Source organism: Scomber scombrus, chromosome 6, assembly GCF_963691925.1.
Source record: "Scomber scombrus chromosome 6, fScoSco1.1, whole genome shotgun sequence".
Taxonomy (NCBI): domain Eukaryota; kingdom Metazoa; phylum Chordata; class Actinopteri; order Scombriformes; family Scombridae; genus Scomber; species Scomber scombrus.
The window spans coordinates 11,515,475-11,536,566 of record NC_084975.1 but is presented as its reverse complement, the minus strand read 5'-3'; the positions used below and the strand labels follow the sequence as shown (position 1 = coordinate 11,536,566).

Below are 21,092 nucleotides of genomic sequence, written 5' to 3'. Positions count from 1 at the left end.
GTAAATATTTTTAGGTTTTTGTCCTCTGGAGGTCAAAATTGATCTCAAAGCATTTATGTGGTTTATGTTTTGGGTGTTTGGGCTTTTTTTGCAACTTGCAACACATACCTTTCATCTCCCTCAGACTCCAGGATGGGCAGGCTGTAAGAAAATAGAGAGAAAAATATTAGTGGAAGTGTTCCAACTGTAAGAATCCTGTAATTGAGATTTGTCATTTGCAGGATTAAAGCAATTCAGTTATTTAAAAATTTCAGGGAAAACTGCCAGAGGTCAAGGGAGATTTGTGAAATTAGGTAACACACACATACACACAGAAACACACACGTGCACAAAAACATCCACATGTTGAGTCCTAAACTCAAAAATCATTAAGATCTTATTGTCTGTTTGTGGCTTTGCACATGCCCAGTAGACGCAGACGTGTATTTTTAGGTTTGACAAGTTGACACCTCTCCCACTCGTCCTGAGAAGGTGACTCCAGCCATGTCTAAGCACAACCAGAGAGCGAGGACTGATTTACACCAGTTTACTCTTGCAGCTTTTAAATGGCAGCCGTAACAGCAGAGAGCACAGCTGTTCAGAAATGAGCTGGTGACTGACATTTAAGAAGGTCTGACATGCATCGTATATACATGTAAATGCTGCTGTCACTGGCTGTAAGATAAGAACGAGAAGTAGAAGTAAACAGTGACAGCAATTATATTCAGGCGGTGTAAAGCTGAATTTAAGACATCTACATACCAGCTATTGAAAAACACACAAAAAAATGTACTCTGAACAGGCTGCTTTACACACTTTACATTTTTACTTACTGTAGAAATGCTGCACATTTATGATTAATATTTTGTAAATTTTTTGTTAAATCAAATTACTATTTTGTACTTTTTGGGGAGCACATTTGAAAAAAGGTTAGTAATACTAATGAATATAAGTAATGAATACAAAGAAAACAAAACAGATATGACAGGAGAAGTCAAGCAGCTGACATCTCATAAAGTGGATCTTCACTACTACTTCAAAAAATAATAATATAAAAACATATATTGATAAAATAATCTATGAAAATAATAAGTATGGAAAGCAAGAGCCACAGTCAGCTAAAGATTTTCACATAAAAAAAGAAAGACTTCATTAATTAAATGTAATGAAATAGTATCTATATCTCTGTGTCACTATATTTCAGGGATACTGGCCATGTCTGATTTTGCTAAAAGGAAGATGAAAATGGTCGATCTGTCTGTTTATGAATTCAAGATTTAAGTTTTTAAAAGTTAATAAAAAGATAACAGGAGAAAAATTGGCAAGAGTACGCTTCTAAAATAGTACCTGAATTCCTTAGTAGATTTGTGATCACACATAAAACAAATGTCGTATGGGAAGGGGGTTAAAATAATGACTTTTCACTGAAGACATGTGAACTTTCAAAGTGAAACTATCATGTCATATGTCATGTTGAATAATACGTTGACTTTTTGTAACCAGACAGATTTCCTCAATTATGAGAACTTAACTGAGCAATTTCTAAAGTGAAAGCACCCCCTCAGAAAATTACCTCATCAGACCTCATCACTTAATGACACTTGAAAGACACTTAGCCTGAATGGACAGCTGATTATATTCATCCGGAGGGAGGGATCAGGAGATGATTACTCATAACCTTTATCTTTCACTGAACTATCAAGGGTTATTTCCTCTTCATGTCAATCAACATCTTTAAGGACTTAATGTCATTTTAGAGGCAAATTCATTAGGGAGTCGTATAAGACAAGTCTAATCATCAAAGCCTTCTCACAGTTTGAAACTGTCTTTAATAAACTTAAACACCCATCATTACAACTAAAATTCTCACTAATGATGAAGGAGAGTATTGATGCGTGTACATTGTGATGACCACGCCTGATAAACACACTGTCTGCCCTCAGACTGAAAATGCTTTCCTATTTGTCAACTTTTATTCTCTTTTATTGATTCTTCAGATCAATAATTAAAACCAGTCTACACGCAAATTGCATTATTGATCCCCTACAGAAAAAAACTCCTTTTACACTCCACACAGGGGTCAGCCAGTAGATGTATTGCAGTTAGTTATTTTAGGGGGTGTGATGAGGTCACAGCCTCACCATCCAACTGGCTGTGCTTCCCAGTTTTGAAAGTCTGGACATAAGATATTATTTTAGTGAACATAAGATATCCAGCCTGCACTGCTTCCACTGGAAACTGAGGTCAAGATACAAATAGTCATCCGCTTTAACGGCTAAGAAATCCCAAACGCTCCCTGCTCTGTGCCATATTTGGATTGGGAGAGCAGCGAAGGAGGACAATATGAACCAGAGGAAGCAGGTGGGTTAGGAAGAGTGTGAGTGTGTGTGTCGGGGGGGTCCCACCGATGGAAATGACAAATTGCATATGTGAAGTACAGCGTCAGTGAACACATCACCCACCGAGGAAAGATGCCAGCCTTTGTGACCTGTAATTCTGCCCACTAATGGGCTTTAATTCATCAAAATCTCACTAGACTTTATTAAAAGCAAGTAGCTAACACAGTGAAGAGAGAGCAGAAAGACTTGGTCCTGTGGGTGATGCTGTTTTAACACAGTATTGATTATTTCCTACAATAACAAGCACAGCTCGGAGAAAAACAGAGCCCTTTGATTTAATCCAAAAAAATGTAGCCAGAAGCAGAAGTGACGGTATGCTGATGAAATCTTTTTTGACTTAAATATCAGACTTAAAGTTATTTCTTGATCTTGGAAACAATAGCTGACAGACCAGTGGACCTTGTGGTGAGATAATCTGGTCAACTACTGGTTCAAATGTCAAAAACTAACTTTCAGTTTTGAATTTTAAGATGATATATATGTCAGCTTAATATTTAAGAATGAGAAAAATGGAAATTCCATAAAGGCTGGGCCAAGGAAGATTACTGACTATGATCAAAAGCTCCAGAACAACTGCTAAATGACCTTTCTGGTAAGTCTGAGTTGTCAGGTAACCAGAACAGTTTGGAATACGCGATTAAATGATCACACATGCACAAAGGCAGAGCACTTAAGTCAGAAATGCCATCAGCTGACCCGTAACAGCTGACACCATCAAACAAGTCGATGAGGTTGCCTTCATAAATCTGACATGCTTGCACGTTCGCTCTTTTGATTAGTCATGTTGTTTCCTCCTGCCGGGCACATACTGCTCTGGTTTTCTCGCTTATCCTCTCTTGACTTGATGTGTATTTCTCATCTCAGTGATTTGTGTCTGCTTCACCTGTCATCGGCTGTTCAGAATTCATTTTTTCACCTTTCCTCTCCAGACAACAGTCCACACATGTGTGGATATAAATGTTCGGGATTGAAACATGACAATAACACCAACAGACAGTGGTGGAAACATACAAACAAACTCCTCTGAATTTAGGAGAGCTCCTTCGTCTCTTCCTGAGACACATGATCAGTGAGAGGGGTTGGCACCCGGAAAGGGGGTATCAGAGGGAAAGCCAGCACTGCCCTGGCATCAGGAGAGAAGTGTGTGAAGATTGGGGGGGCTGCCAGGGGCACTATGACAATCATGTATGGGGAACTAAACTTGTTTACAAATGGAGACTAATAGCATTGCTATCATGGGTAGGTTACAAGATATTTGGATGCAAAAGATACAGGCTAAAGATGCCCAGAATGCATTTGCTGAGATACTAGGATTCAGTTTCAGCGGTGCTATTTGAAACGTCCGCTGCCATTCCAGATCCACTGGGATTACTTTTACTAAAGCTTATAATTGGTCACCCACATTCTCCAGCAAGATAAGTGCTTTCTCAAAAGGACTCCAGAGGTTAAAAAAAAAAGATGTCCAGTCTAAGAAACATGCTCCAATTTGTGCTGGTCTGACTCCATAGCATGTCTGTGTGTGAATCTACATATATTTTTAAAGCACAGTGATGTGAAATTACAGATAGATTTTTACAATGTTAACCACTACAAGGACATAACTTTACATTATTTAGCATAAATGTTTTTCAAAACTTCACAAAGTAAGAAAAAGAACTTGATTTTTTCAAAAACTTTAAAAAAAAATTCTATTAATTATTTGAATTAAATTTAGAGGTAGAGTATATCCAGTAATTCATGAGAAAAAAAGACATAAACAACTTTATGGATCAAAAAGTAGTTTTTTCTGCTTTTTTATCTGGTAAATCATCTCATGAGAGTTATCCTTTGAACCCTTGGTGGTCCCAACCCTCAGGATGGAAACTACAACCAGTGAAATGTTAGTAATTGCACATCTACTCTATGTGCAGTCTGAAGTGTGTTGGGATGTTTCCACATCTGAATCTGACAAATTGTTTGTTAGTGGTGCAATGAACTAATCTTCATGTTCATCCAACCATAAAAAACAAAAGCTGCAAAATCAGCTCTACTTCACTGACCTACAAATGATGAGAGGGAACTCGCAGGGCTCATTTTGATCCTAATTTCATTTCCCTGTCAGGGACGCAGAAATTATTGCTGCACAAAAACATAAATAAAATGATCAAACAGACCCTGACAGACCAATTACCCGAGAGGTTTAAAGAGCTGCCACACAGCTGAGGATGAGGGAGGGAAACGTTCCGTGATATCGTCAGAGTGGTCTGCAGGAAGCAATTCACTTCCTATTAACCTTTCACCTTTACACTAAATTTCATTTCAATAATGAACTGTGTAACATACAGTACAGAGCTTTCCCTGAGGGCACATGGGTTTTACTGCTTTCTAATTGAATGAATTTGGATTTGGTTATAATCAGATCAAACAATGAATAACTCCATAATTATTTTGTTTGCAACTGTGTAACAATCGGGGAAAAGAAGAAGAGTTTTAATTATACTATTATTTAATATTATAATTAAATAATAAGTATAGTTATATAGTATAGTTATTATGATTACATTCTGAGTATATAAGAAAATGAGAGTCATGGGATGGATAAAAATTGCTTTACATTGATACAGGCTTGATTGGCACAGATAGATTTTGGCAATCAATAAATAAGTGAATCAGTGAACTTGTCGCTGACCTGTTCCAGGTGACTGATCCTGATATTCTCTGCATCTCTCCCAGTGCCGCCAGCAGCAGAGACGATTTTCCACAACCCACCTGACCCACAATCATAGTCAGCTTACCTGAGAGATGTGATATTGAAGAGAGTTGGTCAGTGAACAAGCCAATAACAGACAGAAACTGAAGGAACTGAAGAGGCAGATTGTACATTCACGCTGCATAACACTCACCAAAAGGGATCTTGATGTCCACATTAGAAAGTGTTGGTGGTCCGTCGGTCCAGGTGAAATAACCACTAATTATCTGAGGAGCAGATACAGCACACATCACTCTCTTTAACATTTAAACAGTTAACTGTTTTCCCCCCAGAAAACTACACAGATTTGTGTTTGGACAAATTTTATGCAAGAGAGAAAGGAGAAGAACTGGCACCATTAATTAGCATACATGATACATGTACAGAGAATTACATGAGCAGATGAATCAAAGTTTATGAAAGAACTTATTATGTAATCTTTGAAGAGTGATGAGATATATCATGCTCCAGTAATATTCAGGATACTTTGGTTGGTGGTTGCATCACTGGAGTCAAAAAGAAAAACTGACATAATTGGAAGAAAACTTTCAAAACACTAAGATCTCTTCTTCTATAATAAAATCTGACACAACAACAGAATCAACAGTTTTTGTTCCTCATGTAAAGAAATCCTTAAAGGTCCTAACCGTCAGCTCGTCTGATTGTGTGAAAACCTGGAGAGAAAATCTATTTTCCCCCATTTATCCTGCATGTGAAATTTACACCTTTAACAAAAGGTCAAATGTTGTGTGTTGTCACACCACTACTTCAGCTCTGATCAAACTTGGAGGGTTAATTCATCTTGTTAGTGACCGCATCACTTGCAGTTTAGAGCATAGCAAACTTACTGTTGCCTTTTGCTTTTAGTTTTCTGGTAAGTTCCACTTCTCTCATTTTATCCATCTCACCTTGATACAGATGTCTTGGTCCACATTCTGGGAATGTCCATCACCCTTTTGGTCCCCCTGTGAGCTGTAGTTGTCCCAGTCGTCCCTCGGGGGGCGCTTCCGATTCACAACCTTCAGGGGCTGGAGGCGTCGGGACAAAAAGGAGGAGGAAGATGGAGGGAAGGATTTAGAGGATGACTAGAGGAGGGTTGTATAACATCCAGCACATAGGACAAAAAGGTAATGGTGAATACAGGAGGACGATAAGGTGGAGGAAAGAACAACATTCAAAGCAAAGTGAGACAGCCTGGATGCACCAGCAGGGGAGATTTTGATAAGCCTTGTTGCCTAAATTAAGCTTACACAGAAAAATGTTTGCTTGTGTTTATATTTGTGCATGTACTTACCACAGCCTGGTATCTATTTTGGTTGTGATTGCTGGAGCCAGGTGTTAACATCACTCTGGACTCCTGTTCTTCTCCAATCTCATCGCTTGAGAAAAACTCGCTGAGCTTCTGAACACTGCAGATCAAACAGAAAACAAAGAAACAGAGCCGACTCCCTAATGATGAAATATGTATAAATATAATATATAAATCAAGAAACTTCTCGAAACTATCCTGATGCATTCAACTATCACACCAGACACAGCTACACTGATTATAGACCTTAAAGTAGATCACTGTCACTCATGTAAAGACAATTGCATTCCAACTCTTCACTGCCACGTTATTCAACCAGTGAGGCGGACTGGAAAATCAATTGAACTTGGTTCACTAAGAATGAGCTCTATCTTCACCTTCTCTCTCTCACACACACGCTCACATATCTCTACATCTTCAAATTACAATCGCTTATCTTCTGTGTAGCCTCCCAAATGAGAACACATGCTTCCTTCTGCTGATGCATGCAAATTACATCTAATTACTAAATCTCTGCTTAGTAACTGATCTGAAATTGGTTGAAATCATCTCAACTGGGACAGATTTCCTCAATTTGTTTTATTCATGTGTGCATATATCTCATGAATTAAGATATGTACTTCAGAGAAGTGCAAGTAAACGAGCCATACTGTCTATAACAGCAGCTACACTTCAGTATTGACAACAGTATGATAAGCGTCCATATGATCACATAAATGTTTCCACTATAGAGAACAGCAAGTTTCAGTCTGATGCCTATGCAGCAACATATCAAGACTTTTTTTTAAGGTTGGTTTCTGCAGTGACTTCGCATTATATAATAATATAATGCTGTTGCTAGCCTCCTTTTTTTTCTTTTCTTTTTTTTTTTTTTTTACCAATGCTCTTCACATTTTCTCATGTTTAAGTGTGAAGATAAACTGGGCTGCTGAACCCAAATAAGGTTTGTTTTTCCAGTCCCTGAAAAAGTGTATCAGTTCCCAGTCCCCAGGCAGGCATCTCAAAGGATCACAGGCAGCCTCTACACTTAAAAAAGAAAGGCTATACTTCAAATAAGGTGCTTAGACCAGCACCAACCTGAATAGAACATGTGTAATTAGTAATGTGGAATCCAAGACAATTTACATCAGTTAGTTTAATCTCTTTACCTTGTTCAGACAGAGATAATGGGATATAAAATGGTGTGCCCTAATTGCCAATACAGTCTTAAAGAAACAAGCTCTGCCTCACTTGATTGATGAGACATCCACAGAAGAGGGTTTGAATCTTTTAGCAGTAATTCATGATGCTAATGGCCCCATTTGTAGATATTTTCCATCTACAAAGAGCAGCTAACCACTTCAGGCAAAGCAGCGAGTTTGTTTATTACAGAACTGCCAAATGGTGAAAACCCTTCTTAATCATCCTATATAGATTCTATAAAAAATAGAGGAGTACCAACATAAATATTAAAGCTCAATATAATAAGAAAAGCAGTGTACGTGACCAGATAGGTGACAAGATGGAGGATTTTTGACTTGTGCAAGATTAATAACAGAGGGGAGATTTGTAGCTCTGCATCATGCTAATCACGTCTTAGCTGCCAAACTAATTGTTAAACTAATTGCTGAAATAAATAGCGAAACATTTTAGCGTCACAGGCTGGTGTACTTAAATGACAAAGAAGTGAGGCAATTTGTTATGTAAACACTGGCTGATCCAATAATGCAGCTGATCCATCTATTGTACAAGGACAAGGTTAAGTGCTTTATCTCAATATGGTGCTTTCTGTTTATTCTCAGTGGTGTTTCTGTTGTTTCAGCCCAGACTCCTCTTTTGCATTGCTATTCTAAGACCTTTCCTAACCAATACACTCAATCACAAGACAAACAAACCAGTGCTTCATAGTTTATATATAGATTAGGAGATGAAGCGCAGCATTAGTTCAGGCAGAGCACTGAAGTCACACTTGTATTGACTGATTAGGATCAGCCATTTATAATGTTCTTCACAAGCATTGGTTCATTCCCAGCTGTGTGACTGGTAACATCCAATCATGTTCATGCAGGTGTACAGTGCAGACATTATAGCCTGATACTATCATTGTTTACACGGCTGATAAGGTTCATGACAATGTGTTTCCTCCAAATCTAACTGTATGATAATGTGCTATAAATGTTGAATGTCTGAATATGTTTTAGTTCCTCACCTAACGAGAGCCTTGACAGTGGAGCGCACCACGCTGGAGAGCAGGAAGAGGGGGGTGACCAGGATGTGAAAGAGGGATAGAGAGGCAAAGGCCACAGCTGGGGACAGGTCAGCGTCCTCAGAGATGTGGACATGAACCACAAACGTCTGCCGGATGAGAGGAGGGAAAGAATGATGAAGGTTAGTCTTAACAGCATGGATTTACAGCATGGAACGCTAAAAACTCATGACCTGTCCTAAAAAAGACCCCACGAAGATTAACAGAACTTATTCTCTGGCTGTCGGCATCAACATGCTGTTGAACTTGAGCTGTCCAATCAAGAGGCTGAGAGGCAAGATAGAATTATATCAAAGATGAATCATTTGTCTACATTTGTCCTTTATAGTTGTCCCTCTCCTTGATATCTGTCTGACTTTTGTAATTTGTCACCACTCAACTCCACAACCATGAAGGACTTCTATAAATACAGACAGGGTTTAGTGTGGTGCTGTCAGAGAGACCACCGATGTGTCTCTGTGAAATGTCACTGACATCTTAGAGTCAGACTGTATGGCACTGTCTTTGCTCTGTCCTTCACACTGAGGGAAGTGAACAGGATTCATTCAGCTCAATAGCTGCTGGCTTATAACTTGACACCACAGCAAGAAGATGCACAAGTTATCTTTAACTTTTAGGTGAATTAATGGGAGAAGAGGTTGTAGCCAGTTCAGTGGTCTGTCCATTGACCATGATCGCTAACATGGATCACTGCTTACTACCACTAGGGGCCCTGAAACTAGTGGTCTGGACCAGCTAGTGAGTGGTCAGTTGACTGGTCTTTGTGGTCCTAATCCACTGTGTCAATTCTCTGGCCGTGTTGGCAACACTGTTAGCTGCATAACTGTCAGAGAGCATAATCCTTTGTCTGTTAAATATACTCTTATAGATTATTAAGGGGCAAGACAATGAACCCTAAAGTGCTCCTGATGGCTGTGCCAGCAGTGTGTGAGTGTTTGCGTAAATGTGCATTAGATTAGATACTGATGAGCAGGTTGGCACCTTGTATGGCAGCCTCTACCATCAGAGTATGATTGTGTGTGTGAGAGGAATTTAATTTAAATTCATAGACAAAATATTACGATTTATGGTGATATTTGTCTCCATCAACAAAAACAATGCATTAACAGCTAACAGAAGCCAAATGACAGAGAACGAAGAAGAGGAAATAAGACAGATAGGTGAGGAGGTGTTTGGGGACAAGGACCACATGAAAAACCACTGAACAATTGGTCTAGACTAGACTAGATAGATGGATGGATGGATGGATGGATGGATGGATGGATGGATGGATGAATGGATAGATAGATAGATAGATAGATAGATAGATAGATAGATAGATAGATAGATAGATAGATAGATAGATAGATAGATAGATAGATAGATAGATAGATAGATAGATAGATAGATAGATAGATAGATAGATAGATAGATAGATAGTGACCATGGTCAGTGGACAGACCATTGAACTGGCTGCAATGGGAGAACTGGAATTTACACTCACCGTCAATACAGCTGCGATGGGAATGGCTGCATTCATGAAAACTGAAAAGCAGAAAATCAAAGAGTGTGAGACTCTGGAGTCAAAACAAACAACACTATGTGGAGAACTAACTATTCACAGCTAAAGTGTGGGTTTTTATGAAAATCCAAAAAAATACTTCTCATCTCATCTCATCTCAAATAAGATTTTAATTTTGTAAGTTTAACGTCAGCTGAAAGTTTACTTTTGTTTTATTGGGATGAGATCATTCAACATGTTTTCTTTCACAACAACTGTCCTTAACTAATTTTTAAAAAAGTCAAAAATACCACACCAGCCAAAAATACATGGCTGGTGTGATTGTATGTAAATACAAAGTAATCACAACATCCTGGTTGGATGAATCTTTAGAGGACATTTGTTACAAACAACGCCTCCATCTATTTCCTGTCACTTTTGGTTGTTTATAATACAGCAAATTGTCATTATAACTAATAACAGAACACTGTCATAATAAAAACAGTGTTGTTACTGCATGTTACTTCATGTTAACTTTCTCTTTGTTTCATCACGACATTGTCCTTTTTCATTACTGTTGTGAAAAAGTTAATGACAAAACTGTTATTGTTCTCTCTTCCTGAATCTGTAATTATTGATTTTAGATTGGACACAATCTGTCACCAGGGTGGAGCCATGCAGACTGAAGCCACTGTTGTTGTGAGGATGTGGAAGGAGATAAGGAGGACAATCTGCAGAGAGCAAATAAGCATCGAGTGACCATAATGAGCAGGAATGTTTTAGATTGATGGGAAACAAATCGAAGAACAATAACATCCCAGTTAAGCTTTGCTTATATTATATTTACACCTAGTTATTTTGTACTGTCTTATAATACTGACTGGAAATGGTAAGGGTCTAGATTGGAATTGCAAGAGAAAAACATGTAAAGTTTATGATGAATTTGGGGATTTTTTTCTCTTTACCATTTCAAAAGTTGGAATGTCGAGTGCAAAGACTGTCTTACTGGATATGGATGTGTAAAGAGCGAAGGCCTGTAGGCTGGTGAGCTCCTTGCCCCTGGTCTCCTCCACGCTGTCACAGAAGATGCGTTCCCAGGCGTACAGCTTCAGCAGCTTGATGCCCCGCAGCAGTTCATTGGTCTTCTTTAGACGCTCACTGGAGTATTCCTGAGAGCAAAGGGGAGGACTTTGATTACACAATCGTAACAGATGAGTAAAGAAGTTCTGACACATCAAGGAGAGATGTATTATAAGAGGTGCAGCCAGGGGGCAAAACCATTGGCTCTATTATGTGGGTTCAATTGCCAATATAAACACCAAAGCCATCAGACAAAAGTGTTTTTTTGGTATAATACCTTGATTCACAGGATTGTAGACTCTGGGAAACTATCATTACATTTGACTTGTCTTATTGAATTATCTATTGAATAGTAGCTTTGTAGCAGTTGGCAGCAGCCTTGAGGCATGATATGTGCATCTTGTGTGATTGAAAACATTTTGCTGTTATGTGAATAAATCAAAGTTCTTCTTTCCCAAATTTATATCTAAGAGTGTGTGTGTATCTGGAGCATGCAACATTATTACATCCACTTCATTACCTGGTATGATGTGGACGAACCAATACTGACCTTCACTGTTAGTCAAGTTCTGCATGGTCTGACAGGTCCGAGCCAAAACATTGAAGAAAATGTTTACTTTTCATTTTACCACATGACAACACTGGTGGGAACCATACAGTCTTGTATAAACTAGCTTTTCTCTATCAGTTTCTAAAATTTGAGATTCCAATTTGCTTACAATAGTTGAGCCCAATGTTGCCATTTCTTTGTGCTTGCATCTCTTCAAACAAGCCCACTTGTGCTATTGTGTATGGAGTGACACAGCTGAGGTTGTGCTTGTACTGAAAAGGTGCACAGTGCAATTTTGGTATTCATTCCAACACAAAATTGTGCTTGAATTTGCTTCTGCTTTGATGCTAGATGAAAAGTCAGGGGATTATTAGAGCTGTCAAAATTCATGCCTCAGGACAAATGAATTTCTGTAACAAATTTCACGGTACTCCATTCGATATCTGTCAAAATGGTTCACTGTGAAACACAATACTCTCCCTGCTGCTGCTACAGTCAAGCACAGGTATAATTATTAGGAGATATTTACCAAACTGTGGCATTAGGATACTTAATGTTGTGGCAGTTCATTAAGTTGATGTCATGATATCTCACTGGTTGAGATACATTTTTACCCACTCTGGCACTGAATTTAAAGTCAGGGGATCAGTAAAGTCATTAGGATTTAAAAACAGGAGCACTCAACACACATATATTAAAGGTAAAAGGGCCCATGAGGATACTCACCAAAGTGCTCTTTTGTGTTTGGGACAGCTTTGTGGCCACAAAATATTGGACAGGAGCTAACACGGCAATGACAGTTGCTCCAATCAAGGCACTGATTCCCAAGAGGTAGTAGAGCAGGATCACTCCCACAATGATCTGAGAGAGGTACAAAGAAGAACCAGACATCAAATTTGTGGAAAATATAGGAATGTGAGATTTCCAAAGAAGAAGTCTTCAGTCACACCACACAACACTAAATGCTGACCTTAAGACAAGACCAAGTCTACATCAAGGCTAGTGGCTGCCTGAGGCTTTACTAAGACTCAGTAGTGCTTTGAGATAAATGTTAAAATGTGCATGATGACATATAGTCACAATAAAAATGATAACATGGTGATGGCAAGAAGGTATCTTTGCCATGCTCATCTTAGTTTAAGGTGTTAGGATACTAACATTTTCAAATTAGCACTAAACAAAAAAAAAAAGCTGTGATTGATGGGAATGTCATTAGTTTTGGAGGAACTTAATTATAAACCAAAGTATAAAATAAAATGACCTGATAATGGCACTCAAAACCCAAAACAAACACTTGATAAACATAGACAAAAAGTCCGGGGATCACCAAAGTATTTAGGACTCATCATCTGAAAACCATGAATGTCCGCACAAAAATTTGATGGCCATCCACTAAATAGTTGTTAAGAAATTTCAGTCTGGACTGACCGACAGGCAAATATTGAAAAAATGCTAGCATGGTTAAAAACTGTATTAATAAGAGCACCTTTCTGAGAAGCTGTGTTTGCAAGGAGAAGACATACAAGCAGGGGCGTCACTAGGCTTTAAGGACAGGGGGGGCTTAGCCCCCAGGAGATGCACAGGATGTGAGCGAACGTTTAATTTCACAAACAGTTAACAAAAACTGAGAAACTGCTATTCCACTTTTTGGACAGATTTAACAGAGATACTTTACTGTGTAAATGTTTTAGGCCACCATTACATTTTTAACACAGTACAACAACAAACACAGGAAGTACTGTATGTTTACAGCATTAACAACAACAAAAAAAGAAAAAATCCACATAGCTACAGTGCCGTATTCAACCAATGCTTCTTATTCATTAAGAGCCCACATGTATTATCGAAAACTGTATGCAAAAAAAGAGCACTGTGTTCTCACAAAGTACACCATTTTAAAATAACATGGCTACAATTGGCAGTTACTTGGTGGGTGGAAGCATCAAAGAATGTCGTCTGTTTTTAAGGGTGGCAAAGTGTAATAAGATGTGTCATTGTGTGCTCATGTGCGTCCTTGAGGAGGGTGAGTTTACTATTTGTGTGTGGTTGGCGTTGTATGTGATTATTGTATGTAAAGTGCACTAAATGACGATCGCTACGGTGCTAGCTTAGTTGCTATGATGATCGCTACGGCGCTATGTTAGTTGCCATGACAACCGCTACGGCGCTATGTTAGTTGCCATGACAACCGCTACGGCGTCAGTTTAGTTGCTAATATTGAAACCAGTTATACTTGAGACAATATATTTTCAAAATATTGAAGAATATATTGTTAACACTCAAGTCATATACTTGAGTGTTGTTTGATCTTAATTCTCCTGTAATCATATATGTGTCTCCTATTTCACATGTGTAAGATAAGCTAAATGGCAGAGTTATGATCACTTCTATCTGTATTATTCTGATTCAGTTCCTGCAGCCGTTGGCCTGGCCCAAATAGTACAAAAAAGTCACAACAAAATACACCTCTAGTAAGAAGAAGAAGAGCCATTGACTTATTATTAATGAATAAAAATCCATTATTTTAACGAGTCTCAGGTCTTCAGTTCAGATAAACAATCATACTTACTTTAACGTTACATCACTTCAGACACACACACACACACACACACACACACACACACACACACACACACACACACACACACCTAGATTGTTGTTGACGTCTGTACGTCATACGACGTCTTCTCTGGAGGTGCGTTAAATGGCTACCGTAATAACTGGTAATTTTATCTGCGCGCATTTTCCCCCCAATCAGTGTCAAAATCGGGGACATTTTCGGGGACAGCTTTGACCGGGGACAGGTCACCCACAACGGGGACTGTCCCCGGAAATCCGGGACGTCTGGTCACCTTATCCTAATGCTACTCTAGTTGCTTCTGTATGCTCCGCTCACACATGCTGCAGGTACCCAGGTAGAGAGTGCAACCTGGAAAACGTGGACTGGATTTCTGTGATGTGGGTGTGCTCTATAGGAACAAGTGGAATGGATTGGATAAAGACGCACTGACTCGGACTCTCTACCCTCCGCTATGAAGTGAAGGGAAACTAAGATTTATGATCTTATTTAAGTTGAAAATGACTGGTTATATGATTATTTATTTGAACTCATATTCTGGCCACATTATATTGAATTTGTCTGCCCTTTTTTGTAAAAAAAAAAAAAAAAAAAAGAATTAATAAATGAACATAAAATTATTTAGGGGGGCTTAAGAATATTTTAGGGGGGCTGAAGCCCCCCTAAAATATGCCTAGTGACGCCACTGCATACAAGTCATATAAAGCTTAAAACTGCCTTGGGCTCCATGTAGAAAGCTCTCATATCTGAATCCTGCTGTGAGTGAAAGTCAATGTAGCAAACACCAGACATTATTATTTAACTGGATGTGTACTCTGATATTTATACACATGCTTACTAAGGAGTACAAATGCAAAGCTGCATATTTCTACAAGGTTATCTTTTCCAATATACAACTGTAATATCAGTCAGTAATGTAAATAATGAATTAAGAATGGTGACACTTAAATATTTAACTCTTTCTCTGCCAGTTAACAACAGAGATGAGTCATGATTCCACCTGCCCATGGCTCTTTTCTAGCCCCCACTGTCTTTGGCATTACACTGAACGCATGGTGGATTCAGACATCCCCAGGACACAGGATAATGTATGCCACCAGGGACATGGCGGGTAATGTTTGACAGAACAGCGGTATGAAATTTTCTTTCCTTTTGTATGGACCCCATTAGAAATAGCACCTTTTTACAGCCTATTTCTTGTAGACATGAGTCATATGTAACTACAACATTTGCCATAGCAAAATGTACAGCTGTGGAGCCCAAAACCCCATCACAGTTTATTTCTGCTGCTGACATGAAGCACACCTAATTTAGCAGTGTGTCGTTGTTAAAAAGCTTCACACTACATAATATGCCATGCCATCAGCTGCTTCCTATCTGCTAGCTACAAGAACTTTTGAATTTTGACTCGAAATAACAATATAACTGCCAAACATTAATGTGTACCAGCTTCTTAGTAGTGATCCAGATATCAACAAATACTTAATTTGAGCTTTTGACAAATAATTGACTTCAGGATGATGAAGGCTGGATTTCATAGTCTACAGCCAACAGGCCTCTTAATAAATAATTCAGCAAATTTGGATCACAAAAGGATTCATCTTTTTACTTTACATAAGCATCTAACTATGTTGAACCCTTTGCAAGCTGAAAGGTGATCAGCACACACACAGCACATACCTGTCTCTGGAGACACACAGATGGACAGGATTAATTCCCTGAAATGTCAGTGCAGGCTTTTCACAATAAACACCGAAAGATTCATATATCAAAATGTCTTAGAGATAAATAGAGGCTCTAACAAAGTTTAACAGCTATTGAAAACCATTGACACACCTGAGATCACTGGTGAACATTTAACAAGCCAGTGACACTTCCCATCAGCGCAGGAGAATGTAAAAAAGGAGGCATAATGGATTCATAAATAGGACAGACAGGTGGGTAGAAACACAGAATACTAATGCAGCTCAGACACGTGAGAAACCAGCAGGTTTAAGGATCTCACACAGCCAGGGTCTGACCTGCTGTGATTGTTCTTTATGTAAGCATAACATTTACATTTTTATATCAGTGCCTCCACTGTGTATTGGTGATTCTTGGTTTGCAGAAGCATCACAATTTGGAAGCATTGCTGGCTGCTTTAATGCATTTAAACTGTCTGCAGATATAATAACACTGAAAATACAATAAGGCAGAGTTTAGCATGTAAATTATATGTCAGCCAAACTAAAATGTAAATAGGCAATGCTATCAGTTCATGAACATGCACATTTCCTGCATGTGTATATTGTGTAATACTGTGTGTTATATTAACAAAAATTGTTCAAGTTGTGTTTCTGTTCCTTGGAAAAGCACTCCCTGCTATAAAGAGATAAGAGAATACATTTCTCCAAACATAAAATGAGGTGCCAGAAGAAATAGCTGCCAAAAAAGCGATGGAAGCAGTGTAACAGTACTTCAGTAAAACATTTGCACACACATTGTGCTAGCTGCAGAAACTCATTTCTGAAAAAAATGAGCAACATTTTATCTTGAATCCACTTTGTTCACAAGTTTTATTACACTAGTGGTTCATCTCCAACTCCACTGACTGCAATCATTCTACAATCATTTATTTGCAGGAGACTCCATCTCCTTTTTCTAACTTACTGCTTCTTAACATCTTGCAACCATTTTGTAAAAATATTTTTTCTGCACCTTCATTATTGACTGAAAGGCTTTTAATGCCTCATATATTGTCAACCATCTTTCACCACTTCTACTACTGTTTCTCTCTTTTTAATATGAATGTATACGCACATGTGGACATGTGTGTAACAGTAGATGTATTCCGGGCAAAATTGTTTTCACACTTGATTTGCATGAAATGATAAGAAGTCAGAGGGGACAAAAACACAAGTGAAGATTGACTTTGGATAGAGCTGTGTGCGAGAAAGACAGACAGAGAAAGAGAATTTAAGGTAGAAAGTTTCACAGATGTAACACACTGCATCCATCAGATTTCCTGTTATACTCAATTTCCAATTGAAAAACAAATTGATCTCTTGGGTTTGCTGAGATTGCATTTTATGATATACCAGGATAGAGGTTTTAAAATCTAATTTCTCCTGAGAACATCACAGAATGGAATAATAATATTGATTTCAGGAATCACACAACCCACGTATAGATATATTTCAAAACATGAAGGTCACAGGTTTTCAGTTGACTGCACACATTTGCAGTGAATCTATTCTAACTCCTACAGGAGCTATAACACCTGATGCCCTGTTTTCAGCCTTCACATTTCTGTATATAATCCTTTATTTTCAACATGATTTTAAAGCCAACTTTGCATCATACTATGAGTCAGATGGAAAAAGACAAACACAATGCAAAGTGAGATATGGAATAATAAAGAAAGCAGGCAGCACAATACAGAGCAGTAGAATCCAATGTAGCGTAATAATGTGGGGTGACGGACACAACTTGAACGGAGCTTAGTGAAGTTTAACACAACAGGATGTGCAACAATAAACAATGTAATCAAATAGCAATAGAATAACAGAATTGTAAAAAATAAAATCCGTAACACAGTATAATACCTCACTCCAACCGAGCAGAGAAATATGTTTCTTACCTGTACTGGCATGGCCCACAGGTTAGGACACAGGAAGAAGAACCACATGAGCTGGTTGGTATCTATGGCAACCAGGCTGCAGATTTGAGCAACAGTTAGCTCGCCCATGGACATGTTGGAAGTGCACAGGCGCATAATCTTATTGTAGATTTTTGTCTGGGGAGAAAAAAGCCACATTGGGATCTTTGTGAACTCATAGTAAAACCTGAATAAGAAAACATGTCACATGGAGGATTTCTGAAGCACTGCACCTGTATGGCTCCACGCAGGTTGATGCCTGTTTCAATGGCCACATAGTAGGAAGCCTGGAGGAAGGTCCTCTGCAGGAGAAGAGCGAAGAATAGGAGCACAGCCAGCACATATGCATTCTCCAGAAACTCCTTGGAGGAAATGAAATAGATCCCAAGCAACCTCATCTGGAAGCACAGATAGGTAGGAAGGGGGGAGGGGGGATATCGACAGGTTTATCAGTGACAGTCATGCAGGAATCTCAGCAAGGTCAATCACACAGGCTGCATTCTGGAGGCCTGGATTTGACCTAGAGAGTTTTTTGTCAGTATTGAATTTCAACTAAGATTGTTCCTGTTTCTCACTTCAAAAGTCAAGACAGTATCATTTACATTTCACAGAAGGCTACAATACTGCATGCGAAACTCAATCAAACTAAACTCAGGTGGAGCCCTCACAGTGTATAACACAGCTGATATGTGGAGTGTGAGCTGGAAACCAAAGAGGTATGTGGTTCAGCTATGTTCAGCTATGTTCAGCTATGTTCAGCTATGTTCAGCTATGAGACGGTCACAGTATCTCCCACAAAGATTAATTAATTCTGCATCAGCTAAGAGGTCATTCTCCCAGGAAGGATTATAAATTATTGATTAGAAATGAGCTTCAACGTTACATCAACTCATCCCTGATATGTCTCTTGGCTATTTCTAATCTTATCACCCAAAAAACATACAGTATTTCTCTCTCTGTACACAAACACTATTATTCTTCAGAATAATTGGCTTTTTTTTTTTTTTTTTTTTTACAAAGATCTATTTTCAGTCTTTTCTTTAAACTGACACACTGTCAAGAGCATTTTTTTATTGGAGTGGCTGATTACTCTTTAAACTATTTTTAAACTAACTTTTGACATTTTACTGTACCGTCTTCTGACTTTGTAACAAATAACTGAGGAGTTATTCTTATAGATGGATGCCTGCGTGACTGTCTGATATAGCAGTCTGCCCTGTGTGAAATCTATGAAACTGAGACAGCTCCTGCAGCATCATAAGTCTCATAAATATTTGACAAGGCTGAAATAAGTGAAACCATCGGGGCAAGTGTACTAGGGGAAAGAGGCCATCATAAATGTCTCATCAAACCGTAACTGTGACCTTTGAGAGGCAGGCGGGAGACATGTGACCTCTTTGTCATGTTGGCTGACGCTGTTTCTGAATACTTGTGGGAATTCTTTGTTTATTTCTGACATCATCACTGACTCTGTGCTACATACTGTAAAGTGTTATGTGACAAGAGTTCAATTTCCCCCAGAACTCCTGCACCATGTTGACATTTTATGTGTAATTACATGTTGTAAGAAATGTGAAAGCAAAGTTAAATAGATGAATCATGATTACAATTTTCAGTGGTAAACCATTAGTTCTGTCAAAATAAATCATAACCTAGCTGTTAAAAGTATTACTTCTCCTTTATTTATATTCTCAAAATAATTTACCAGAAAATATAAATGTTTATAAGTCATATTTTACCTTCCCGACACAACTGCAATTTGTCTGTATTGGGGGAAAAAACACAGAAAAGAAAACAAATATCACTGTGTTTCACCCTATTAGGATCTCATCATATTTAGTTACTTTAAAAAAAAAAAAAAACACATTTCAGAGGGTCTGTGGTCATAAGACCCCAAAGTGTGACAATTAAATAGTATCAAAGAAGCATAGGCAAAATTGCTTCAGTGTCATAGTGTCATTGTTAAGATGAAAAAATAAAACTAGAAGAAAAAAGCATGAATATTTAGTGAGAAATTAAAACAAAATAAATGTCAACTTTATAATGAAAAGAAAGACAGATTAAATGGGTTTGACTCTCTCTCTCTCTCTCTCTCTCTCTCTCTCTCTCTCTTTCTCTCTCTCTCTCTCTCTTTCCCACTTGTCATTCAACTAATTCAATCTCTACTACAATTATGATACAATCTTCTAACTTCAAGGTTAAATTATTGGCTTTTTACAAAACTTTCAACTGTATCTCAAGGCCTTCTTCAGTGGATGGCATATTGCAAGTATTATCACAAATCATTAGAAATAAAGAAAGTGAAATTCTTGGAGCTTCAGTCTCTTTCAGGCCTTTTGGTATATTTGAAGAAATTATGTTTTGAAGTGTGAAAAATAGTTTCTGATTAATTATACTGCACCACTAAACCACAGAATATCATTCTTTCTGTTCTGTTTTGCTTTTCTACTGTGTGCATGACAGTATTATTGTCCTCACCGGTTGCTGAATGGTGCGGTTGTCCTTGCTGATGTGGTGGACGATGCCAGAGATGCAGAGAGGACCGGCGAAGCCCAGCAGGTCGGCCAGGAAGCGGAATGTGATGCTGAGGATAAGAGGCCTGCCAAACGCTTTCCTCAAGGCCTGCCAGATCCACTTCGGACCCTGGGTGGTCCCCTGAGGTCTCTGAAGAAAGATTTAAAAACAGGGACAGGAGTAACAGAGAAGAAAAATACTATGTTACATAGGAAATATTATTGTGGAGAAATTAGGCACATTCGAACGTTGAATCATGTTTTTTGTCCAACATGTCTGATCTACAGTGACTGAATCGCATTTATGAAAAGTAATTTGAAACTAAATTACAAATATGAATCGCCAACCATCAGTGTAAAATCTTAAACAGAAATGCACTATCTGAGGTTGACACAATTGCAATTTTGTTGTGCTTGCATACTGCCAATAAAGGTCTTGAAGTTGAAGTTGAGGGACAAGTTCACCTTTTTCTGTTAGTTTAATGGAGCTGCTGTTGAAGCTACTGTTGGAGATAAGAATAAATTGGATGGTTACTACTTTGAGAGACACCAAACACTACAGAGCTATTCTCTGTGGAGCTGAACTAGAAGCAC

General features: G+C 38.4%; 2 protein-coding genes across 4 annotated transcripts in view; one reads left to right on the top strand and one right to left on the bottom strand.

Annotated features, from left to right (window-relative positions):
* The window catches only part of abcc8 (ATP-binding cassette, sub-family C (CFTR/MRP), member 8), a 60,861-nt gene that overhangs the window by 21,606 nt on the left and 18,163 nt on the right, over positions 1-21,092 (bottom strand). The window contains exons 7-18 of one of the 3 annotated variants that reach the window (XM_062421294.1): positions 20,464-20,649; positions 18,219-18,383; positions 17,968-18,123; positions 12,497-12,631; positions 11,147-11,309; positions 10,144-10,184; positions 8,604-8,749; positions 6,401-6,515; positions 6,015-6,191; positions 5,261-5,333; positions 5,047-5,152; positions 109-141 (exon numbers count right to left, since the gene is read on the bottom strand). In XM_062421294.1, the coding sequence (XP_062277278.1) occupies positions 109-141; positions 5,047-5,152; positions 5,261-5,333; positions 6,015-6,191; positions 6,401-6,515; positions 8,604-8,749; positions 10,144-10,184; positions 11,147-11,309; positions 12,497-12,631; positions 17,968-18,123; positions 18,219-18,383; positions 20,464-20,649 (1,496 nt within the window). Of the gene's footprint in view, positions 1-102; positions 142-5,046; positions 5,153-5,260; positions 5,334-6,014; positions 6,192-6,400; positions 6,516-8,603; positions 8,750-10,143; positions 10,185-11,146; positions 11,310-12,496; positions 12,632-17,967; positions 18,124-18,218; positions 18,384-20,463; positions 20,650-21,092 lie in introns of all 3 variants that reach the window. The other 2 variants (XM_062421297.1, XM_062421295.1) reach the window with 2 other exon arrangements.
* mob2a (MOB kinase activator 2a) overlaps positions 1-21,092 on the top strand; it is a 108,337-nt gene that overhangs the window by 85,710 nt on the left and 1,535 nt on the right. The window lies entirely within an intron of this gene.